Source organism: Peromyscus maniculatus, chromosome 3 (assembly GCF_049852395.1).
Source record: "Peromyscus maniculatus bairdii isolate BWxNUB_F1_BW_parent chromosome 3, HU_Pman_BW_mat_3.1, whole genome shotgun sequence".
In the NCBI taxonomy this organism is placed as follows: domain Eukaryota; kingdom Metazoa; phylum Chordata; class Mammalia; order Rodentia; family Cricetidae; genus Peromyscus; species Peromyscus maniculatus.
The window spans coordinates 79,132,717-79,159,292 of record NC_134854.1 but is presented as its reverse complement, the minus strand read 5'-3'; the positions used below and the strand labels follow the sequence as shown (position 1 = coordinate 79,159,292).

At 41.1% G+C, this 26,576-nt stretch overlaps 1 protein-coding gene across 5 annotated transcripts in view; it reads left to right on the top strand.

The window, feature by feature from the left end:
- Window positions 1-23,286, top strand: part of Pde1c (phosphodiesterase 1C) — a 429,787-nt gene extending 406,501 nt beyond the window's left edge. For 2 of the 5 annotated variants that reach the window (XM_042273372.2, XM_042273377.2), the window contains 2 exons: window positions 3,806-3,874; window positions 11,370-13,615. In XM_042273372.2, the coding sequence (XP_042129306.1) occupies window positions 3,806-3,874; window positions 11,370-11,383 (83 nt within the window). In that variant the 3' untranslated portion in view covers window positions 11,384-13,615. Of the gene's footprint in view, window positions 1-3,805; window positions 3,875-11,369; window positions 13,616-22,635 lie in introns of those variants that run through there. The other 3 variants (XM_042273371.2, XM_076566854.1, XM_042273374.2) reach the window with 3 other exon arrangements.
- Window positions 23,287-26,576: the final 3,290 nt, after the last annotated feature.

Sequence of the window (26,576 nt, the reverse complement as noted above, 5' to 3'; positions counted from 1 at the left end):
GTCTTTCTCTGGGTTACCTAGGACCAGCCTTGCCTCAAGTAGAGCTACTTGGGCTATTCTTCTGACTGGTGTGGACTGTATGTGTGCCTATGGCATCTGTTCTTCCAACTGATATTGACTATATCTGGGGCTATGAAGTTTACCAGAGTTCTGAAGAAGGGCTGGCCATGGGGAAGATGATGAGTTGGGAGGGGTTGGGCAGTGGTATGGTGTAGCTGGAGGGCTTCTCTCCAGGTTCCCCAAGCCCCGCAGTCCCACAATCCACTTATAAAATAATCACTCAGACGCTTATATCACTTATAAACTGTATGGCCGTGGCAGGCTTCTTGCTAACTGTTCTTTTATCTTAAATTAACCCATTTTTATAAATCTATACCTTGCCACGTGGCTGGTGGCTTCTCAGCGTCTTTACATGCTCTTCTCCTCGCGGTGGCTGCAGTGTCTCTCCCTCAGCCTCCCGCTTCCCAGAATTCTCCTCTCTCCTTGTCCCACCTACTTCCTGCCTGGCCACTTGCCAACCAGTGTTTTATTTATATATAGAGCAATATCCACAATATACCAATGTTTTACATTGGTATAAATTTTAGTTTATTGATACAAACTTTAAGTTAATTTTGTTATACTATATATATGTTTCTATTCTTGTTTGAGGTATTATGTTTATGTAACTCATTTAAAATTGTAATGGATAATTAAAAATAGATTAATAATTAGTCATCTATGATAATCATATTTGTAGCCATGTTAGTTAAGTCTTCTAGGTATACATAGATATATTTCAGATAGATAGGTAATCTTCAAACACTTCATAGACCTGGAGAATATGGCATTTAAATAACTTAGAATTCTGTTGACGCGAGACACAATTGCTCGTGGCTGCACCAATTGATCCCGAGAGAATGTTGGGCTTCTAAGACATTTCCATTTGGAAGTTTGTCTTTTTGGCACAAAATGGCCTACGGGGCAAAGAACTGCCCTTGCCTTGATGGCTGACAGTACAAATGCAATGCTGTCCTTTCTGGACAAGCAGGACACAAGGAAAGTGACCACTGTACTCTGCCAAGACAGGGTAAGATGGTCTTTCAGAAATCCTGCTTCTGAAAATGGTCTGTCAGATACTCTAGGCCTGTAGCCAATTTGAATGCACCAACAATGCTGAGAAACATTAGGTGACTGTCCAGGCTGCCAGCTGTCTTGGTCTACTCTTGCAAGACTCCCGAAGTTGCTTGCATCCGTCTACCATTTCTCAAGTACCATTATGTTCCTTCTCAGGTCTTTGATGGGATTGAAGACTAGCAGTTATAGTTACAACTTAGTATATATAATATCTTAGATAGAACATATTAAGTATTAGATTCAGGTTCTTTAGGATAGGACACCTTTGAATGATCTTTATAACATGCCGTTTACCTATGCTCTATACTTCTCTGGATTCTAGAATGTGTTTCTTGCTTGATATTGTTTGCATTGGTTGTAGTTATATCTTATCTAGGTCATTATCCCTCATTATTTCTGGACAATATTTGATAACCATTCCTTTGTATATAGTCTTGTATTAGTTTAGAACCTTCTTATTTAGACAAAAAGGGGGAGATGTAGTGGGTAGTCATTCCAGCTTGGATCTGGAAGCTCCAACCCCCATTGAGACTCTGGCAACTGTCACACCTACGAGGCGGGGCGAGGGGAGGTGCTGGAAACCTGAGAGCTGGATGGGCAAGCGCTTGCGCGGGGCGCGCTCTCTGCGCCTGGACCCTGGATGGTGGAGGGTGATTGTGCAGAGCTCCAGAGAACACCGCTGGATTGCTAGACGCCTTCCCCAGACCCCCGCGACCTATCCATTCTTTCATTTGTAAGTCATCCACTAAATAAATCTTCCTTTTAACTACGTGGAGTGGCCCTTATAATATTCCTCAATAGTATGGGTCTTGGGGGAGTATAATCCAGGGGTGGCCACAGTCCAGCTGATTGGCAGGTGACTCACCTGCTTGTCCACTGGTGAGGGCTACAGCAGAGCAGTGGGATGACTCTGGAGTTGGGGGCAGGGCCCAGCAGTGGCTCTGAGATGGGAGGGGGCTGACCACAGGACAGGAGGGTCACCCACAGGTTGTAGCTGTTGTGGTCTGCACCTCAGTGGCAGAAGTCCTCTTGTGTTAGGAGCAAGGCCCATCAGCAGCAGGACCAGGGACTAGTTGGGATGGTGTGGGTTAGGGGAGGAATGGGGGAGGGGGGCAGAATCTAGGAAGAGATACAGTTCCACTGGCAGATGGGTCAATCACCCATTCTGACTCATGTGGTCTTAGCCTGCTTGGCAGAAGTCTTCTGTGGTTAGGGGGAGGGCCCAGCAGAGCGGCTTTGATCTTTTAAAAGACTTGTACCATTTCTATTGTTCTCTCTCTCTGCCCCCTACTTGTGAATCAAGATGTGAACGTTAAGCTATTCCTGCTTTCATGGCTTTGCTCCACCATTGTAGACTCTAATGCTCTGAAACTGTAAGCTGAATTGCTGAATTAAATGTTTTCTTTTCTAAGTTGCTTTAGTCATGGTGTTTTGTCACAGCAGTAGAAAAGTAACTAAGTTGCAGGAACTCATAAAAGAAATAACATTGGCTTATGTATATTCTTAGCCTAATTTTTTTTTTTTTTTGGCCACGCATGATGGCACATGCCTATAACACAATACTCAGGAGACTAAGACAGAAAAACACTGAGGTCAAGACCAACATGAGTTACACAGTGAAACACTCTATCATTCAACCAATGAGAATTTTCATTTCTACCACCCATTGAAGGAATTATCATATGGATTGCTGCTAGATTACGGCTTCCATGCCTCTTTTTCCTCAATATGGATGACAAAATAAAGTAACAAGAAATCTGAGCAGATAATATTTATAACTATATAATATATATGCACATATATGTCTACATCACTTTATATATTTATATATAAATATAGGTGTGTAAATGGATTTGTGTGTGTACACATGTAAGAGGTATGCATGTCAGAAATGTGTCCTTTTACTGAACAATTCTGTCTCCCTTTGTTTTATCTCTTTGGTTTGCTTTTTCTTTTCTTTTTTTCCCACCTTATCCTGGAGGCTGCCTCTTCATCTCTTCATTATGCACTCAACTGTTTATATGAAAAAAGATAATCATTTTCCTACTGAGAGTTAGTCACCATATTCTGGATGCTCCAGGACCCCACTACTCTAGCATAAGTATTGTTCCTCAGTTTCTGAGTGCTCTAACACACCTTGGCTTGCCGGAACACTTGGATATAATTGTTACTTCACTCATTTCCAGGTAAAGATCTGAGACTCAGTCAGATCCCATTCATGGCTTAAGATCTGACAGCAGGGAAAGGATATAGCTAAGACAGTTCAAAACCCTGTGATTCCTCAGTTCTGAATCCTAAACTTTCCATTTCACAACTGGTGAATCCTACCCTACATGCATATTATAACTACCTGGGATTTTAGAAAATGATAGGCTCCACTTTAGAACACTGAAAGTGGCATCTCTGGAAACAAAACATTTAAGAGTTCCTACTAATACTGAGGTGGTCTGCTCAAACATTGGTTCCAGCATGCCAAGCTACTACCCAGAGGTATGGAGTATAATTCTACAGAGGCACAAGCTGAACTCCTGGCTTTTCTGCACCATAGACTCCACAGTGCCCTGGAACCCTGACCTGCTATCTTCTCCATGTTATCTTCAGACCCAGACTTCCGTGTCAGATGAACATTGCCAGTCCAAGCTGACCCACATTTATACTTTTCTTAAAATCTTCTTTTTCCTCTTTACAGGTACAAAGAAGCGTTCTCATGACTCACCCGCTCCAAGCACTAGTTCCACAAGTCGACTTACCTTGCCAGGTAGGTCAATGGCATTGCCCTATTATCTCAATGACCACAGACAACAGAAAGAACTAGTGTTTCAAGAGTTAGGAACAGCAGCTGTAGTAGGCCTCTGTCCAAGTCCACTATTTCAGGGAGCTTTGTGTCTGTTGCCTTCACTTGTGACTTTGTTCCAGATATGACCATATTGTTTTCTAGCAATGGACCTGTGCTCTTTCTTGGGTAGCCTGTGAAGTATCCACTTCTGAGAGGCAGGTAGTGCAGGAAAAATGAATGGTCAGAGAGAGACAGATAGATGATAGATAGATAGATGGATGGATGGATGGATGGATGATGGATGGATAGATAGATAGATAGATAGATAGACAGACAGACAGACTTGGATTCAAACCCCAGGCTTGTCATGTTAACTTTGCAACCTCATCTATGCTCCTTTATCTTGGATTAGAAATGACACTTTTAACCCTAGTACCCTCTGTCATAGTGTCATAACTAACAGCAGGCATAGTTAAGGTCCACTCTTGTAAATATGGAAATGTATGTGAGCCAGATCCCTTCTAGCATCTCCTAGGTAAATATTCACCCATGATGATCAGCTGGAAGGGAAGTAACCATCAGTGCAAGGGAAGACAAACATCTGCTAGTCTCACCAAGTCCATGCATAGCCTTACATTCCTATTACAATTTTAACCACAGTGGGACTTATTTTGAGGAAGAGATGTTATAAAAGGTAAACATGGTCAGTGTGAACTCTTTTGTAATGATAAGAAAGACTCCAGGAACAAAAAAATTCTGTTTATTACTAATGTTACCCATTACCCAATAACTAAGATCCCCTCTTCTCCTAGGTCTTAATACGCATCTTTTCTTGAATTCAATTTTTATCTTATATAGAATTTTGTTTTTTCTCTTTTGAAATTTACTGTTATATTAAAGGGCTTTTCTACATGTTAGTAAATTAAACAATATCTTGGCATTTAGCTAATATGTCTATGATTATGTCAGTTTACTTACATGTTTAATGACAACTTTACATTTGTGCAGTTTGCATGTTATTATCATAATCATGTTACATTATTGTCCATAAATATTTGGTTTCTAAGTATGGAGTAAGTGAGATTGCTGGGATAGAAATTCTTAGTTAAGAATATATAGATATTTAGGTTCTTGTCAAGATATACTTTGGTGATATTGATTTTTATTTCTTATTATAATTAATTCACTAATGTGTACATTTCACTATTTTTATCAATATGCTAAATATTATATTTTATAGTTTACCATTTTGATGAGAAAATTGACATTTCATCCACATTTTATTTGTTTTCATCATCTTACAAATACCTGTTTACTAATATGAACTTATCTTTTAGATTTCTGCTTTGGGGAATTACTATATTTCATCCATTATGAGAAGCATCTTGTCTTGTATTTTAATCCCTCTGAAATCAGGCTTTTTTAAGAAAAATTATTATTCCTTTGCACTAAGTTTCTACATTTTCCTGCTCAATACCCCCAATTTCAGTCATCTTTCCCAGTACTCTCTCCCTCCACCTCCACCCCCTGCCTAGCCTGATCCAGTTTGTAATCCATGGTGTGTAAATATTAAATTAACATTTTTCTTGCTTGTAGGTGCAATATTCCCTCACTTCACAATTAGTGGTATGCTAGACAGATGAAACATAATCAACATTGACTTGCTATTCCTGTTTATGTTCTATTCAGTCATTGTCTGCTAAGAAGCCTTAAATTTTCTTGCTTCTGTGACTGCATGAAACTAATTTTCCTTGGTGCATTTCTCTTTGCAGCTCTCTTTAAACCATCCAGTTAGAATTAATACTGCATTGTAATGAGTCTTTCTATGTCCTGCCAGCCAGTTCCCAAGTAACAACATGGAGACTTATAATTAAATATGAAAGCTCAGCCTATAGCTTAGGCTTGTTCTTAACTAGCTATTATATCTTAATAAATCCATATTTTTAATCTACATTCTACCACTTGGCTTTTTACGTTTTTTTCATTCTGTGCCCCTGACTTGTTCTGTATCTCACTGGCATTTTTTCCTCTACATGTCAGCTCCTCTCTTTACCCAGAAGTTCTGCCTGTTTTCTCAGCCTAGCTATTGGGCATTTAGCTCTTTATTAAATCAATCACAGTAATGTATCTTTATGTAGCATAATCAAATGTCTCACAACATTTTCCCCTTTTTGTCTAAGTAAAAAGAAAGGTTTTTAATTCTGACATAGTAAAACTATATACAATAAGAACAATTATCAGGCAAGAATTACATTTAAAATGTCCAGTTTACCTGTATTTAGCAAATTTAGAGAAAATATTTCATTATCTATCTTATTTTGGTAAATTAAAAGTTTTATACCTAATTTGCTTTCTATCCTAACTTCTATTGCCAATCTAAAACTATCTTTTTAGACCTCAAAACATTTTCTTAGATAACAACTTAAGCTTTTATGTCTCCCAACCCTGTATATTTTACACTTCCTTTGTGATGGTAGCCTTGTATTTCATCTGAGTTTGTCAGTCTAAACTTGGTCCAGAGTCTTAACTTCTAAGTTCTGATCCATAGCCAAAGCCTATGGAGTAGAGTAGGTGCTTCTCAAAATGCATGACACAATCACCGGCACTCTGTCCAGCAGATGTCAGCTCTCTCTGGCCCCTTCCTGCCTCAGGAACTGTACATGTTTCCTCCTTCTGACTTAGATAGCTTTATGGCTCAGTACTCAGATATGTCTGGTGCCATCTCAAGTTCCACTTTATAGGAGCTTTCCATGGTATCACAGCTGTATTATAGAAAATTATTAACCAGCAAACAGTAGCTTTAAAAATTACTGATCATGTAGTTAGTTGAATGAACCTAGCTGAAGATTTTAAGATTTAGGCATTAACACTATTTTCATGGCTAGATTCAGCATGATCACATCAATCAGCTGCAGGCTATTTGATTCAGTCATTAAGCAAGGAAACTCTCTTTGTAAATTCTGACCAGGATGACCTGAGATATTAACAGATACTCCTCTGCTCCAAACACATGCAGAGGTGAACAAAATAGAAAAATGAATTACAGTCTTTAGAGGCAGTGTAAGAGACCAACAGCTCTGGGAACCAGAAACAAAAGAGAATTATACAAGGTACTCGATATCACAGGACTGATGCCGTGGGACAGCTTGCTTCACAGCACAAGCAGGCACTCTCAGGAAGGTACAGAAAGGTCTAAGAATACTCTGGGATGCAGGCTTCCAGAGAGGGACCGAGTCAGAATACAAGACAGGGGTCAAAAAGGGTAGAGCCCCTGATGCTGGCCTTCGTTTGGATCTCCAGTTTGAGCTACTGACCTGGAGCAATGGGCAGACAGCCATGTGCCTTCTTACCAGCCAGGGCCAACACTGGAAGTGAATCTCCAGCTCTTTCAATATGACTGTGGGGCTTCAGAAACAAGTATTGTCATAAGCCATGCTCTGACAGAATTGTTTAAAGGATCAAAGAGAAGTAACTACAGACTCTAGATCAGACACAGAGCTGCCCTCGGGGCAGGAAAAGTGGAAGGAAGCACGAAACGCACAAATTCCAGAGATAACAGAAGACGTTATGAGTAAATTGGGCCTCATCAAAATAACAGACTTTTGGGCATCCAGCAACACTACCAACTGTGTGAAAAGGCAAATCAGAGAGTGGGAGAAAATACTGGCAACTAATATGTTTGATTAGGGGTTAATTTCTATAATGTATAATGAACTTCAGAAGTTCATTTTGGGAAATTTTTACAATTTCTTAAAAAGTTAAATGTAATGTATCCAAGTGTCCTGGTGCATGAGAGTTGGCACCTGTTGGATAGGAAAAGGGGGCAGGGGACGGGGACAAGTGTTAGACCCCAAGGTAAGTTCCAGGCCAGCTTAGGCTACATAGAGAAACCTTGTCTCAAAGCCAAAACCAAAACAAAGCGAGAGTTAAACCTTCTACATAATCAAATGACCCAGGAATTCTAGACTCATATTCAATATTCATTTTCATAGAAAACCTTGTTCCCATGTGTTCATAGTAACATTTGGCATAATAGTCCAAATGTGAAAATGACCTACATTTCCAAAAACTGAAAAATATATTAACAAAATGTCACATCCATTCCAAATGAATGAAGTACTGATACAATCTGAAGATCAATGAGAATGTTTTACTCAGTAGAAGAAGCCAGAGACAATAAGCCATGTGTCAATGATTCTGTCTGTGTAAAATATTCCGAGAGACTTGAAGTGGGTAGTGGTATCAGAGGCTGATGAGTGAGGAGCATGGGGTGACTTTTCAAGGGCATGGGGTTTTTTTGTTTTTTGTTTTTGATGTGATTAAACTCTCACAAATTAGATGATGATAGTGATTGCATAAATGGCCATACAAAAAACCCACAAGAGGCATATATCAATAGGGTGAATTCTATGGTAAGCTATTTACCATTTGATTAAAAAAAATGGAAGCATGGAAGATAGAAGGACTGCACACACCTCAGGACAGACACGTTGATGGGAAACAACATTCAACAGCCCTTAATTGTCATACCTGGAGGAAAAAAAGAGCAAGCAAACAAAACAAAACAACCCAAATCTATGCTTAAAGACTTTGTAGGAGAGTTTCCAAAATGACCTCAAGGACAAGAAAAATCTTAAATCAGCAGTTCTCAACCTATGGGTCACTACCCCTTTGGGGGATCGGATGACCCTTTCACATGGATTGCACATCAGATATCCAGCATATCAGATATTTGTTACAATTTCTAACTGTAACAAAATTACAGTTATGAAGAAACAATGAAATAATTTGATGGTTGGGGGTCACCACAACATGAGGAACTGTACTAAAAAGTGGCAGCACTAGGAAGGTTGAGAACCACTGCCTTAAATGGCACCGGAAGTTGGTTACATTCATGGAAGCAGCAAGTACCAACCTATAACGACCTGGCACCAAATTGTCATTGGCTCCAGTAGATGTCAGAAGGCAATGAAAATATGCTTTCCACTTGCACGGGGAAACAAGCCCTATGAAACAGCTAAAACAAGTCAGTTACTAGTAATGAGTGAAGGAGAGTAAAAACACCTTGAATCTTTACTCAGTGAGAACAGTGACAGAATGTGCTACTCTCACACCATTGCTGAAAGGGGCACAAAGCAGGAAGAAGGGAAGAGGGTGTGGGGTGCAGAAACAAATGTACGTCCACAAGTCAGTAGACATGTCGGTAGGTGTGTGGGACTATAGACCGGCTGTAGTAAGACAGGAAAAACAAACTTTACATCGCAGTGTGGAGTTGGGAGCACTTATTTCTTCTTTTTCTTTGGGAAGAACTGGGTAATTTTTATGACTTTCTAACACAAAGGACTATCAGTAAAATAATTAAATATAACCTATACTATTTTTATGAACTGAGCTTTTGGGTCCTGCCCTACTTCCATGTGTTGGAGCCTAACCTACAGTATGCTAGTTGGAAGTTTTAGGTCACAAGGGTGGATCCCACATGATTGGGATAGGGGCTTTGAAACCATCAAGTGAGAATGTAAGAAATTGCAGTCCAAACTTAAAGCAGAGCACCTTTCCCTGGACCCGACAGTGCTGGGACTTAGATCTAACAGTTCAAGGCATAAAACCATGAGAATAAATTTCCGATCCTGATCAGCCACCCCAGCAGTCACTGTGGCACAATGGCCTAAGCTGGAACAGGCATCCGAATGAAAAACTGAACAAGCAGGAAGTCAGTAGACAGAGAAAAGAAAGAAAACAGCCAAGAATGCAGAATGGTAGCCACAACACAAACCCGGAGGGAATGTTGAAACAAACCCCAAATGTAAAGCAATCATTGGTTTATCAACTTCTGTTTAAATTGGCTTTTCCAATGCAAAGATGATATGATTGTATGGAGAAAACAAGTCCGGCTCCATACCACGTGTACATTTGCCTATTAGTACACATTAGCACTAACTATAGCAGTATTACATTTGTATATGGCAAAAGAAGCTCCATCCAAATACAAAGCTGGTTTGTTGGAGACCATTTGTTAATAACTCTATTGTGTAAGTGTGCATCATAGTATTTAATCATGTTCCTGTTGAAGTTATTTTCTATTTTTCCTGTTTATAAACAGTGCATCACATGATGCTGAGCAAGAAAACCAGGTTACTAAAAGATAGGTGACACCTAGAACAATTGGTATGACTTTAAAACATGTAAAAATATTAAATATTTTATGACTATAAATATATCACACGCATATGCACAGGAATAAACAAATTCTAGGTGATGGCTTTAGGGAGCTAAAGGGAATTTATGGCGAAGAAATACTAATTAAGTTCTACCTGTGTTCAATCCCTTATGTGGATAACAGGTGTGTGGGTGAGGGTGGAGGCCACAGGTTGATGTTGGGTGTCTTCCCCTATCGAGTCCCACTTTATTTTTTGAGATAGGTTTTCTCACTGAAGCTGGAACTTATGAATTCAGCTAGGATGGCTAGCCACCAAGTCCTCAACATCCCCCTGGAGGCCTCCCTAGCAGCAGGGTTACAGGAATATACCATTACATCCAGCTTTTTATACTGATGCTAGTGATCTGAACTCAGGGCCTCAGGCTTGGACCGATAAGCATTTTACCCATGGAGAATTATCCCTGTTCCTATTTAATCTCTTCAAAAGTATTTAAAACATTGACCTTATTAAGCTGTGTGGAGAGTGTAGGCACTTATTTTGTTAGCATTTATACTTTTCCATACATTAAAAAATCATTTTACATTCAGCCTTGACTGTTTTACCAAACAATGATGCTTGTTGTCTTTCATGTTGTTAGTTTAACATGTGCTCTTCGAACTTTGACATTTTCCCTTTCTAACCAATGGGTGTGGTTGGGATATGAGCAGCTGAGTCTTTCAGAAGCTTTGGAAGTTATTTGTCAGAAGCCTGCGATGATTATTTCATTAAAGGACTGTACAGTTTCTAGAGGCTCATCCTTCAGCTTCAGCACAAGAAAAACTTCTTGGAATCATCATGATCATCATCTGAAACCCTTGCACATCTAAACCAGAGTGGCTCTTGCATAGGAAAGACTAGCACATGCATACATACTTTCCCTAGAACCTACGTCATGTGTTGCCCAATGGGATTTTTGAACTTTATGGAGTCCAGGGGTGAGGGGCATCCATGATGGAGAACTGGGGGACTGTTGGCTCTTGCCAGAAGAATGGCTCAGAGTTTTACCACCACTACCAGTCTTAACTGTTATCCATTCAAAGCAGTCACCTCCGAGCAGCTTCCCAGGGTGCCGCCTGAAGTGATCTTAGAGGACAGGTAGAGTACCTAGTCGTTGCTAATGCAGATATAGCTGACTGCTCCTTGCACACACTTTGGCATGCACAGTAGTCTCGCAGTAGATATGGCTCTGCTTCTGAATTCTGCTGCCTGCTATAGAGGGATTTTCTGTGTCAAATGTTATCCAGCTCCCAATGAAGTTATTGTATGTCCTATTGCAGGAGACTACGGATAAAACATCCATCCAGAAACTTCCTTGGAAGAGACTTGACTATCTTCAAGGTCTGAAGACATTATGGAAATCTTATATTTCTTTTCCCCAAACAAAATCTACATGTATTGTAAGTTATTGAGTATTTAACTTCAATTGGTGACTTTTGGTTCCCCTTATACAGCTTAAAAAAAAAAAAAACAGGTACTTTTATATGTATTTCAAACTTACAGACATCAGGGACAATACTAACTTAATAACATGTATTAAATCCTGATAATTCTCTGAGGACATTAGTAGTTACATCTTGTTTAACAGATCAAGAAACTGAGGCATGAACTCCTGAATAGCTTGCCCAAAGCCATTACTGGCAAGTGGCAAGTCTGTTCTCATTGCTGGGGAATTTGTTGTCAGCTAAGTCTGGAGGTAATTATTCCACATGTGGAGCTACCTTTTCTCACACTTGCCTTCTGCCTGGAGATTTCGATCACTCCCCACCTGTGACTTTAAGGCCTGTAGCTCTGAGTGAAGGATTCTATCACATGGATCCCAAGTGACTGTGGGTTCTGCAGCTAATTTTCGCCTTAAGTTCCCTGTGAGGGCTGGCAGTTGTCACTCACTTACCGTGGACTGAATCAAGGCTTACACTTTATGCCTTGCTGTGGCACTCAGATCTGTATACCTCTGAAGAATTTGCCTTTACAGGCCTCTGAAATGGTTTAGCATGGACAAGGGGCGTACTGTTATCTGATTGCCCTTACATTTCCCATCTAAATAATCATGTGGAAAACTACATATTCCTGAGAAAAAATAGAGTGCAAGTCTTCACACAACTCCATTTGTCACAGTGTGGAACATGGACTTTGTGTGTGCCAGGACAAACAAAATAAGAACAAAAAAATTAAATAAAAAATGATCAGCTTCTTGAGGGAGGATTTCACAGGGTATTTGAAGGCAGCCTTTTTTTAAATAAAAAAGAGTTGACTCTCCTGCTTTATGCAATTGCTCCCTCCCTTCACTAGTTTGTCAGGGGACAGTGTCTTCGTCAGGGTTTCTATTGCTATGAAGAGACACCATGACCACAGCAACTCTTATAAAGGAAAATATTTAATTGAGGTGGTAGCTCACAGTTTCACATGTTTAGCCCATTATCATCATGGTGGGGAGCATGGTGGTGTGCAGGCAGACGTGGTTCTGGAGAAGGAGCTGCTGCGTGTTGATATGCAGGCAACAGGAAGTAGACTGTGACAGTGGGAGTAGCTTGAGCATAGGAGAAATCAAAGCCTACCCCCACAGTGACACGCTTTCTCCAAAAGGCCACACCCACTCCAACAAGGCCAAACCTCCTAATAGTGCCACTCCTTTTGGGGGTCATTTTTTTTTTTTCAAACTACCACAGAGGGGCTTGAGAACTCTGCCTCAGTGCCTTTCATGCTATCACGAAACCTGAAGATAGAAGGCGGGGTTGCAGCACCTGTATGAAACAAAGGTTTGCTGCAGCCCTAGACTTGAAGCTTGTGAGGGAATGGACTCCTTGACATCCTTCTTAAGCAAACATAGGCAGTAACTCTAGGTATGCAGGCATTGCAGAAGTAAGGGAGAAATATCAGCTTCTGTCAACGCTGACAACTTTGCCAGCTGGTGTATATTTGAAGTGAGTCACTTATTTTTTTTTTAAAGGGAACATTTATGAAGGCTACTGAATGTGATGCACAGTAGTTTCTTCACTCATTTAAACATTTCTCAGTGCCAGCTGTTATCAATACTACGTTACATCAGGAAATACAAATGTGTGTACACATTATCTCTGCTCCAGGAAGTAGACACACAGGACTGAAGTGGTTAGGGAATGAAGGAGTCTCTAAAAAGAAAACCAGAGCATGCACGCAGGAATGGCTTCCCCAGAGCGTGACTCACACATCGTTATTCCTCAGTGTTAGGAATCAAAACTGGTCCTGTCATTCTCCTAATCTCCTCATACTCTACTAATTACCTCTAGACTAGAAGTCAGGGACAAAGCTCTGGCTCCTCATTGGTTGTCTGAGCCACTCTTTTTAAAAGCATTCTTTGTGCTCATCAACAGGTCCTGCTCAGAGTCACTGAGTGAACTGCCATTTTTTTTTTTTACTTGCTTAGTTCAAAATGTGGGCTAGGTATTTTGCTTTGCTTAGAATACCACTTACTTTCAAAGTGGTTCCCTGGCAAGCTAAGTGGTGTGTTCTCTGCCAAATACAAATAAATACATTACTGAATCTCTTCATTGTGTGGTGAGATCATTCAGTTGTAAATCATATATAGGGAATTTGATGAAATTTCAATGCGTTGTAAGAAAATCAAGAGAGCAGACAGTGATAAAGCATCCTGGCCTTACATGCTCAGCTATCATGTAATAATGGTTATCAAGTACCTATCACACACCCACTGCAAAGAACTGCCTGCATGCTCTCCCATGCACATCATCCTCAAGTTTTCACAATGGCCATGCTAAGAAGTTACTCTTTTCCCCACATCAGAGAACGGATAAAAGGAAACAAAACCCTGAGTGAAGGAGACCCTTAGGATCTCAGAGGGAGTAATTATCCCTGCTCTGTGTGCCTCCAAGCCTAAGGTTCTCCCATATTGTTACCTACTGCTTCCAAGAGGAGAATTTTGTGGGTCTTTTTCTGCCTTAGATCTTAGTACAGAGTCTATATCATATAAGTGCTGGTGAACAGGGACAAGAGCAGATCTACCTGCATGAACCAGACCCAGTCATGCACCCCAAAGATCTCTCTAACCCAAAATACTGGCATACATCATTTCCCAGTGGGAATTCATTTCCAAGAATATGTCATTAAGTGATTGCATGTGTGAGCATCAAACAGTGTACTTACATTCTTATATAAACCTCAATGGTATAGCCTGCTACACAGCTGGGCTGTACAGCATATTCCATTCTATGCACAGTCCATTTATTAACTAACACATCATCATGTGATGCACAACTGTATTATAGATGACTTTTTTCTCTTTCAAAATGAACTCATCCAGTCTGTTTCTTAACTTTGGCTCAACATCACTAGGTAGCTTCTTAGGTGGCGAGCCTTCCTTTTCCATCTCCTAGAGATTTTTATCTTTCTGAGGAGAAAAAAAGGAGGCTATAGACCATGTGGGATTCTTATTTTCTTAAGGTAGTTTTTGGAGAGCCAAGATCTTTAAAAATGTAGATAATGGGGTTAGTCATTCTAGTGTTTAATATGAAATACACCTTAAAGAGTTTAAAAATAGAGTGTCACTTTGGACAACACTTCATGTGATATGTGTGGATTAAGAGTAATTTTCTGGTTGGATTAGTGTTGCTAAATTTCTACAAAAGGGCAGGTTTCCTTTCTGCCTGGCTTCATGCTAATGCTTTCACATCTTGGGATGTATGTGAATTTCCAAACTGGGGAAGGATACAGCTACTGAATATTACTGGCAATAACAAATCTGCCAGACAATTGCAAGTCTTGAACTCAGAAAAGGGAGAGAAACCTACTGGGAAGGAGCACTCCCCATGCATCAGTCAGTGCTAGCTGCTTTGGGATACATGGTTCTTTTCATTCTTACTAGTGACTTCTGAAGTGAGTGCTAATTTATCTCCATTCCTGAGATGAGATAGTGAAGCCAAGCAGTCAGGTCACATGAGGACAGCACCAAAGCTGAATCTGGCCACCTTCTAAAGAAGGTGGAGATGAAAGGCGGGGAAGAATGCTGGAGAGATTAAGATGGTCATTCTCAAACGCCAGCATAGTGGCATTGTAAAGACAGTGGCAGCTCAGTTCTGCCCCACAGATTCTGCTCTTGGGTGCTTGAACTAAACTTGAGCACCAAGAGTTTTAGAAGCTCTTAGTGTGGCCTTCATTGACAGGCAGGGCTGAGAACTAATGAGGACAATTTGACCTAAGGTCCGAATCTTCCTTGGCATGATGGCTTGTTTCCCCTGGCCTAGACTTTGGAGCACCTGCCTGTGCTCCAGCCTGTGAAGGTGAGGCACCAGGTGAAAACAGTCACTTCAGAGGCCTTCACCAGGATCTTTGTATAGCTACTCTTTGAGCCAGACACACATGGGTGGATGACATTTGTTTTAAGGAAGCATTATTATAGTTGCAGCACACAGAATATGCCACAGATATTATGCAGGTTCAAATAGTGATGCTTAAATGAAGTAGTTTTAACTGCACATTTTTAGCCTGTTATGGCAGCTATTAAAGCTAAATTTGGAGCCAAGATAATTTTCCATCCACCAGGAAGGATCTGAAGTTGATTTGGATGTGAATCCAGGCTCCAGCCTTCCTTCATCATAGCTGTGATATAAACCCATTAAGCCTCAGTTTCCACACCTGGGAAAGAATGGCACTCATGCTTGATTGTAGGCAGGTATGAACTGAAGCATGGCTTAAGCTAATTCACACCACATTCTCAGCATGGTGTCTCGTACAGGTAGTAGACATTATATGCCAGGTGCCATAATCATGTCTGAACTCAATTCAACAGCTGTATCAGTTTGTCGTGTGAACAAATCTAGATCTGTTTCCTAGAGAAAAAATATGTAGATTAGGAGAAGAGAGTAAAAAAGGGAAGGAGGGGAGAGGAGAGGAGATGAAAGAGAGAGAGAGAGAGAGAGAGAGAGAGAGAGAGAGAGAGAGAGAGAGAGAATAAGAGATAGTGGTAGTAGAAGAGAAGGTATTATTTGTGAGGGAGGAATTGTGGTATTTATGAAAATAATGAGGGCTAAATAAAATGAGTGTTAAAGTTCCTGAAAGAACATTGCTTTATGAAAATAAAAGGTTATGTGTAACTGTAAAATAAAGCATGATGGGTGATAACGTATAGTTTTTGTCTGAAGTCTGTCTTTTTCTAAGTGTGTTCAAAGGTGACCCCCAAGTTAACCACTCTGTGCGGGCCTATGTGCCCTGGTCAAGATCTTCAGCAGCTGATACGATCGTTTTCTGCAAGTCATTTGCCCTCCCTGTGTCTACTGTGCTGACAGAGCACATGGGGTTCTATTCTTTATTTTTTTCTTCCTTCTCCAGAGAGGGAGGCTGTACTGTTGGGTTCAGCTATTGTAGGGAATGTGTAGTTATTGAAAGGAGGAGGGTCAGGCCCCTTCTAAGACCCCAGAAACATGTCAAGATGAATAAAAACCCCTTCAGGAGGACACCCAGCATCCCAGAGGAAAGGTCCACCCCAAACTCACGACAGTGCGCCTGTGACTACCCTGCTGTCATGCCCTGTGATCAAAATCTTGATCCCTGCGGAGGAGAAAGGCAAGAAATGCACACAGACAGCACTGGGCACAGCTCCCCCCTTCCCCATATTGAGTGGAGGTGACAGCAGGCGTCGCACATACATCATAGCTCAGTGGGGAGCCAATCTCCATCAGTAGGTTCAGGCTATTTGTAGGGACTCCAGTGGCAAGCAGAGTTTTTGTTCTGACAATCAGAATTCCAGCAAATGGTAAATGTTCCTTCGTGCTGAGAAGTGGGAAATTCAATAATACTTTGGCTGCGTTCATGCTGAGTTGCGAAAACAGGATGAATATGGAGAGGGACTGTGACTCAAAAGACATAAATCGGTGAGCCCAAGCCTCAGCTTTTGATCTGAGACTCTAAGCCCTCTCTTTTCTATCCTCCAGGGTCATCAGAATGTTTTGTATTTGTTCTAGATGTGTTAGGAATGGGAATGGCAGTGGTGGCTATAATACTTGTTTACCCTAAACCATGGAATTAAGCATCCTGAGAGCTTAAAAATGGCCATTCTAACTATGAGAGAGGATTTTATCATCATGTCACAACAGAGCAACTTTGCTGTGTGAAGATAACCCCAAGACAGTTTTGACCTCGGTATTAAGAAGCTTGAACCAGCCATCTTCTGTTACCTGGCAAGGCGTCCAGTGGAGGGATCATCGGGACAATAACCTAGCTATAAAGCCTTCAACCTACAATTTGTGTTGCCTGCAAGACGTGCTGGGGTAAAGGTGGTACAGAACGTGTGGAAGTGGCCAGCTAATGACTGGTCCAACCTGAGACCCATGCCATGAAAGGGAGCCCATGCCTGACACTACCTGAAGGGCCAGGATCAGGAGGCTGGACAGCCCAAATACCTAAGATAGAACCAAACACATCTAGCAAAAAAAAAAAAAAGTCAATCAAATGATTCCAAATGATATTCTGCTATACTCATAGACTGGAGCCTAGCCCAATTATCATCAGAGAGGCTTCATCCAGCAACTGATGGAAACAGATGGAGAGACCCACAGCCAAACATTAGACAGAGCTCAGGAAATCCAGGAGAAGAGGTGGGCGAAGGGTTGAAGGAGCCAGAGGGTCAAGGATATCACAAGAAAACCCACAGAATCAACTAATCAGGGCTCACAGGGGATCACAGAGACTAAACCAATAATCCCAGAGGCGGTATGGGTCTGACCTAGGTCCTTTGCATATATATTAGAGTTGTATAGCTTGGTGTTCTTTTAGGACACCTCATGTAGGGGTGGGCACTGTCTCTGACTCTTTTGCCCACTTTTGGGAACCTTCCCCCTCCTACTGGGCTGCCTTGTCAAGCCTTGGTATGAGGAGGAGTGCCTAGTCTTATTGCAACGTGATATGCTGTGTTTGGTTGATATCCCTAGGAGGCCTGCCCTTTCTGAGGAGAAATGGAGAAGGAGTGAATCTGGGGGAGAGGGGGAGGTGTGGGGGAGAGACTGGGAGGAGAGAAGGGAGGGCAAACTGCTGTTGGGATATAATATATGAGAGAAGACTAAAGAAAAAGAAAAAAGAAAGGAATAGGAAAGAGGCAGCAGCCCGGGAGCCGCAGCTTCCACACAAGATGCTTCTTGCAAGCACCTCACACGGTTCAGGGCAGATGCAGCATGACTACCCACCAGGGCATGGATTTCTGTTCTTCCTAGTTACACTAGCAGCACACAGCATATGGTCCAAGAAACCAATGGGTAAATATTAATCTTAGACTTCAAAAGGTGTGCTGAACAAGACTTTCTGGGCGTCTAGTGGGAAAACCCCAGGGGGCATTGGTTTATTGAATTTTCTCTTAGGTGTGTTCTGGTTGAGTTGATAGTTGATTCCATAGAAAAATGCATAGTTGTGTTTCTTTTGTAAAATTACACCACTAAACCTAATGTTTTAGAAATACTGGAAAATGACATCAGTTAATCAAAACAAATGTTCATGTTACACAGACGTAATCAGTGCCATGAGCTAATGTTGACTTTTTAGACTTTCCTGTGTACATGGTAATATGTTTTGTAGTGATTAGATTAGGTTAGGGACTAGAGAGTTATCTCAGCGGTTAAGAGCACTGGCTGCTTTTCCAGAGGGCCCAGGTTCAAGTCGCATCACCCACATGCCAGCTCACAACTGTCTGCAACTCCAGTTCCAGGAAATCTGATACCCTCTTCTGGCCTCCGAGGGCACCAGGCAGACATGGGATACACAGACATACATGCAGGCAAAACATTCATGCACATAAAAAATGGTAAGAATTTTTAAATTAGCTTAGGTTCAGAGTTATTTTTCGTTATCTTATCAGGTAAGCCTTTATTTTTGCTAACAAACACTTCTGTCTTTTCAAAGTGTCATGGTAGTATTTGATTAAATAAAATGAGACTTTGTTTAAAAGTATTTATTGAGTGTGTGTGTGTGTGTGTGTGTGTGTGTGTGTATACACATGCCATGGCACATGTATGGAGGTCAAAGGACAACTTGTAGGAGTCAGTTTCTTTCTCCCACTGTGTCAGTTCCAGGGACCAAATTCAGATTATCAGGTTTGGTAGCTTAGCCATCTTGCTGGCCTGAAAACATGACAATTAAATGTATCTTATTTGATGATGTATTTGTGTCTCACTGTATTCGTTGTATGTGGTATTTATGTGTGTGTGTGTGGGGGGGGGGGTACCATGCAGATATTTGTGGAGGCCAGAGATTGTTTTTGAGGCAGGGTCTCTCACCAAATCTAGAGTTTTCCATTCCTTCTAGACTGAATGGCCAGGGTGACCCTTGGATTGGCATGTCTCTGCCTGCCAACACTGACGTTATAACACGTGTGTTATAGATACTGTGGATACTAGGGATGTGAGCTCCATCCCAGTACTTTGGAGAGTCTTGGTCACTGAGCCACCTGCCCAGCTCTGCATGTAACCTTTATGCTTCATCACAAATGGCAGGCATTTGCTCACTGTCGGAAGATAGCTGCTGAGAGGGTTTGTGCAGAGAACTGCCTTGGGAGTTCAACCCCAGCTCCCTTAGGTACTGCTTCCCTTTCCTCTTTAGGAGAAGGTGAAGTTACCTGCAGTGAGAGCTGGTCCTTGGGCAACTGGCTGGCACCAACTCTGCTCCTCCGCACTTTTCACATAATTATTGTATTTATTTTGTCCTTACTGATGACATATTTTGTCTTCCTATGTTCATTAACTAAACAGATTTTCAGGAGAACCAAGGAGTCACGGGATACTAGAACGGAGGGGAAGAGTGAAGGTGGTCAGCCCTTTCCCTTTTTCTCCTCACAGAACTGCAGATTAGATGACACATTCCATCATCATCTAAGTCCATTCACTTCTTCCTGCTCGTCACTTGCTATCCCTTTATCCTCTGTTCTAGGATCACCCAGGGTGACACGTCATGTGATGTCATCATGCCTCCCTAGGCTCCTCTTGGGCTTCTTTGCTTTACTAGTCAGCTATTTTGTGGCTCTCTTCCAGCTGGAACTATCTGCTTTTGCTTACTATTAGAATGGGGCTATATAAGTTCTGCTTCAATCACTACATACTAACTTCCATTACATAAAATCAAGGATGTACTATGTTAACAGGATGTATGTCACTCTGCTCTCCTGGATGAGGTCATATTGGTCATATTTCTTCACTGTGACTACTCTTTTGATACTTCTTAGACCTTCATCATGTCAGTTCACACTAACAACTTGTCCCCCTCCATAAGGGCCGTGGAGCCATAGAAATTGTTTGGCAATATGCCTAGTAGATTTTTCTGTTTTCTCACAGATTTTTGTGTAATCCATTACTAAGTATCTGTATTTTATACTTTGGGTTGTAGTTACCTCTATGTTTTGATTCATTGCTCAAAGTGATTTTTATTTAGAACCATTTGGATCTCCTCTGTCTGTCGTTTTCTTTTCTTTCTTTTTTCTTTGTACTTTTGAATTTTATGTTTCTATAATGGTCTCCAAGTCCACCTTGTGTATACTGTGTCTAATTCTAGAACAAGCTAGTTCTATAGGAAGTACCTGCTTCCCTCATTGGAGAATGGTATTTGAAATAAAAATATAAGGTGAGTTCTCTGTTGCTGTAGCTTCAGAGCCTGGAATTTTTTCTATGTCTGATAAGGAAATGTATGTGTGTGCACTAAGCCATGTAAGTGCTCCTGTCTATAAACACCTTTATATGTACATCAATACCTCTATTATGGCAATGAATTTATACTGATGTCTCCAAGTCTAATCAATTGCCTGTGCATCATTCTAGCCTCCTCCTTTTGCTTAGCTGCTAACATCCATGTGGATAGTTTTCATCATCTGCTCTTCTTTTACATACTTTTTCAATTTCAGAGAAGTGTAGAGTGTATTTGAATTGTTGATCTGCCCCTGTATGAGAAGCAACTTTATCGGCTAGAATACAGAGCTCGTGTGGAGCTCCTCTGGCCTTTTCGGTCTTTTTGAGCCTGTTTATATGTGAAGTTACTCAGGTGACCATCTTGCCTCTCATCCCCTGCAGGCTCATTGTTACTTTTGTTTGTTTGTTTGTTTTTTGTTTTTCGAGACAGGATTTCTCTGTGTAGCTTTGCGCCTTTCCTGGAACTTACTCTGTAGCCCAGGTTGGCCTTGAACTCACAGAGATCTGCCTGCTTCTGCCTCCCGAGTGCTGGGATTAAAGGCATACACCACCACCGCCCATCTCATTGTTACTTACATTAGCAATTCAGTCAGATTGTTTTCACACTGCATGCTGGAATCCCCACAACCCTCTCGATAGCTTTTTAAAATTGTGTAAATTAAGGATCCCTCCCCTAAGAATCTATGAATTTTGACAAATAGTGTCAGAATCTACTAGTTTCCCATCAAATGACTTCACTGCCTTGGAATTCCCACTGCTCACCTATTTAATCCTCTCTCTTCACATTAATTCTGTCCCAGCCAGTGCCCTTTTTGTCTCCATAGTTTAGTGGGTTTTTTTTTTCTTCAAGCTTATTTTGTGAGTAAAATCATATGGCACAGTTGTCTTTGCAGACTGACTTCATTCACTTAGCAATGTATACTCAAGATGTGTCCACATCTTCATACGGTATGACCACTCATTTTTTTTTAATCAAAGATATTATTATATATGCCTATTGCTATTTATTTATCCATTAGCCTGTAAAAGGTCATCTTGGCTTTTTACAGTTGAGGGATATGTGAATATAGGGTTTTCAACTAGTTGAGTAAACCTAGGAGTATAATTGTTGCATTTTATGGTAAACACTGTGTCCAGCTTCATGAAATTGCTAATCTATCTTTCTCAAAGCAACTGTACCAATTTTTACTCCCATCAGCAGGAAGGAGCATTCCAAGACTTTTGGACTTTGGCTTTATACAGAACATGGTAGAACACTGTTGTTGTTTTATTTGCAATTCTTATGTGTTCACAGTTGAGTTGATCCTGTGCTTCTCTGACATATGTATCTTCTCTAGTAAGGAGTCCATTCAGATGGGTTTTTGCCCATTTTTGCATGAGATTGCTTCCTCCTGTTGAATTTTAAGAGTTCTTTGTACATTTTGGATACTAGACCTTTATAAGTATTTTGGAAGTATTTTCTCAGTGATATGCTTTTAATTAGTACTTTAGGAGTAAGTGCCACTTTTTCAGGCCCCAAAGCTTGCACACAATGCTAAATATTGTTAGCGATAGATATATCACTGCTCACCATGGTTACTTTGCTTCCACATGTGATTCCAGTACACCCAAACCTTTCCTTAACTTCATCTACTCATTACCAAGTGAACTTTATGTACTGGGCCACCACTGCCCATCTCTAGCAGTTTTTTGTCTTTATTGATTTAAAGCCAATGACCAAGTTGATATTGTGCTTATTCAATCAGTTTAGAAATCCAATTGTGTGTATGTGTGTGTGCTTCTTCTGGCTTGGAGGAGACATACAAGTCAAGAGGAAGTGGCCACAATATTTATGGCAAGTCAAGTCTCTATGAAGCTAATGGTTGTCTGTCTTCCTTTCCATGGCCTCCAGTCATCAAGCCTCCATTGCGTCACTTTAAACGCCCTGCTTATGCATCTAGCTCCTATGCACCTTCAGTTCCAAAGAAAACGGATGATCATCCTGTAAGGTACAAGATGCTGGATCAGCGGATCAAAATGAAAAAGATTCAGAACATCTCTCATCACTGGAACAAAAAATAGGGCAAGTACAAGAAGAGGGGGAGTGAAGCAGGGCCTGCCTGCCTGCCTCTCAGCACCTGTAAGACACAGCAGGACACACCTGGAAAGTCATGCAGCTGGCGCCACTGTGACTAACTCCAAGAGGCAAAATGAAGACTGCTTGAGATTCCCCTTGGTCATTCTCTTACAGATACTCCAGTCACTGGATTTGAGGTCAACCCAGACTCCAGCAAGGAATTAGTCAATGGTAGATTTATTGGATTCTATTGTATAGGTCTTTAAAAGTTTTAAGTCCCAACCAAATTAAAACAATATATCTTGTTCTGAAAAATAAAATTCTTTCCAGTACCATATTCTTTTAATTCCCAAGATAAGACTTGCCCCTATACAAACAATAGCTCAAAAACTATCTGGGTAAGAAATGTACTTCTAAAAATAACTTTTCCAATTAAAATGATGTTATGCTGTGAAATTAAAATATAATTACATCATTTTCCCTTTCTTTTCCCTCCTTCCATACCCTCATGTACACTTACTCTTGGTCTCCCTCAAAATCATGGCCTCTTTAATTGTTGATATTATATACATATATATATATATATATATCCTAAATTATATATATTTAATTATATATTTATATTCCTAAATATATAAATACAATCTGCTCGGTCCCTATGTTACTTGTATCTCTATGTTTTCAGAACAGACTATTTGGTATTGGGTGACCAGTTGGTGTGCCTTCCCCTGGGAAAAACTAATTTTCTCCCACTCTCGGCGTTCCTTATTTGCTTACAGTTCTTTGTCTATGGTTGCAGCCCTGTGAGACTTCCCTGTTCCGTGTTGTCATGTCTGTTGGTGTTGTCCAATTTTAAATGCACTGATTTAAAATGTAAAATACTTACTCAAAATTCAAGCAAATGTGTGATGTTCAAAGTAAAGACAGTCAAAACAAATTTACTTCTGAGCATAACAATCATAGGGGAAGATGGCTGATGGGTTTTTTTTTTTTCCATAGATTTTTTCAGAATTCAGGCTTGCCAAAGTAGATCGAAGTTTCTCTCTCTCTCTCTCTCTCTCTCTCTCTCTCTCTCTCTCTCTCTCTCTCTCTCTCTCTCTCTCTCCCTCTCCCTCTCCCTCTCCCTCTCCCTCTCCCTCTCCCTCCCTCCCTCCCTCCCTCTCTCTCTCTCTCTCTCTCTCTCTCTCTCTGTGTGTGTGTGAGAGAGAGAGAGACAGAGAGAGATAGACAGACAGAGACAGAGAGACAGAGAGATTGATTTTGATTCTGATCACATCTCATTCCTAGCAGCTTCAATGTACTTTGGAGGATTTGTGAGTTTTCTAGATATGCATTTGGCTCAATTCATTTTAATCCTTCCCTTCTGTCAGAATAGCCAATGGTTGATGAAGTGCCGGTAGCTTAAACTCTCTAGGCTCCAAATCTACCACATAGGATATGGTGTTGTGGAATTGAGGCAGGAAGCTGTAAAATGCTGAGTTTGGTTTTAATTTCTCATTTCCATCTTTGTCTCCCTAAGTCTAGAGATGTCTTGAAATTAAATTCTAGCTCATCTGGCCCACAGCCTGCCTACCAAAAAAAGCCAGGGGCTCTGATTTACTCTACTCCCTGCTGGTGAGACAGACATCTTTCTAAGCCACCTCTTGTTGGGTGGCTTAGCAAAAGCCATTGTTAGTTTTTCTGTAACTTTACCAATTTTTATTTTGAGGTTAAAGTCATAGAAATGCATGGGAAGTCTCACAGATGGAGGCAGCTTTTGATCCCTCCAGAATGACTGGGGGCATCTGAAAATTCAGGTTTGATGCAAGGCAAGTCTGCACTTCCGTTCAGCCTGAGACTGGCTGCAGGGCCTTGAACTTGTGGTGTGATGCCATAAGCCCCGGTTAGTTTAACCCACTCTTCCTTTGTGATGGAATTGTATCATACTGTAGGTTTGGGATACTATTGCTATGCCTGGTGAGTAATACTAGGTATAGAGAAACATTAGTACAGAGCACTCCATATTCAGGACAGACTGTCTAGGAAAGCAAAGAGCCTTCTGTAGTAGCCAGGCTTACTTGCAGAGGGTTTAGTTCATTTCCATAGACCATAATTACCCAAGAAACAAGCTCCAGAGTCCAGTGAGCACTGTGCTGTTGGGCAGCTCATAGCTAATGTAGTTCATTCAGGCCATTGTTATACAAATGAGAAATCACTGTGACTTTTTGTTAAGGAAGACAATTGCAGTTCTTAGTTCCCTGCCCAGTGTTTGGGCAAGAAAAGCTATCTGCAGGCTGGTAGTGTACCTTCATCTGGACTGGGTTAAGTCACAGGTAAGGCCTGCTTGTTGCTACCCAGGCTCTTTAATGCTGAATGTGCAGGGCCATTAGACTGCGCATTGACGAGGTTTAGGGGACACTCTTTCCCTGTCTCTCAAAACTTGCAGCCTTAGGTTTCAGGCTTCAGTGGGGCTCGTTCTTTCGTAGTTGTTTTGGAGATTAAGGATGTTTGTTCCTTCTGTGTTCTTTTCTCTTAAGATGTGTTTAGTTTTTTTCAACCTCTGCTAAAATTTTAGTTCAACAAATGTACACATATGGAGAGTCTGCACAGTTTATAAATGCCTACCATGGTTTTGCATGCAGAAATGAGGATTATATTCTTACAGTAAATAAAAAAAGATGCTTTGAAAGGACTTTCTTGCACGAGTCATCTTTTTCTTCCTAGAATTCTGGAATTTACTTGAAAACATCTCACCCCCGACCCCCTAGCTGGACAATATTCAGAACTGCTTCTCTTGTTAAGGTGAACAGTGCAACTCACCCTTTTCAGTTTATGAGTTTGCATATGTAGATGGTCACATTTTTAAGATAATACTCTCAGTCATGCAAACTCAGTAAGTTAATTTGCTGACATCAGTAACCTGTGATGGGGGTTACTCAGTGGGTGAACACTCTCCTTATCAACTCACTTGGCATTCCGGGGCAAGCTGCCAAGCTAGTGGTTAAGAACTGGGACTTTAGAGTTAGGAAAACAAATCATTAAATCCTGCCTCTGCCTTGAATTTACTTTGTGACTGAGGTACATAATCTCTCTCTCAACTTTTGTTTCATTTACTATAAAGTGAGGATGATAATAATAAGACCTCACCCAGGGTAGTGTGGAGTTGGCTAGAAAAAACAAACTGCAATTATTAGCTATTATTTCTTATGGAGAGAGGAGACCCAGCCTGAGGAAGAAATTGGACCTTCAGTTAGAGAACAGCTTCCCTCACTGGCTCTCTTCATGACTTAGGTGGTCATCTTCATCTTCCATGACAGGGAGTTGATGCCCATGTGGCTATTTGCACATTACTCTGTATTAAAGGCTATAATATATTCATCCATAGGGTAGAAACACAATATCCCCACCCCAATGTTCCTTTGTTATGTGTCTCCCACACTTTAGGGTTCTTGAGCCTCCAACTGTTATGGTTGGTTGTTTCTATCATGTCCTACTTCCTCTGAAATCCCTGACCACCTCCCTGCACCTTGTCTTCAACAGTAGCCATCCTTCACTCTTCAATCCCAGCATGATGGCTTTGCTCCCCCAAGGCGTGCGCGCAGGCACGCGCGCGCGCGCACACACACACACACACACACACACGTCAACTGCACAGAACTTGTCCTGGAGGCACAGCATGATCCGGACATCAGTAAGGACAGTCCCCCTTTGTGCAGGTGATCTCACTGACTGTGGCTCTTTCAGGGACAGATTTGCCTCTGTCCTCTTGCACCTCTATTGTCACCGTCCTCCTCCAA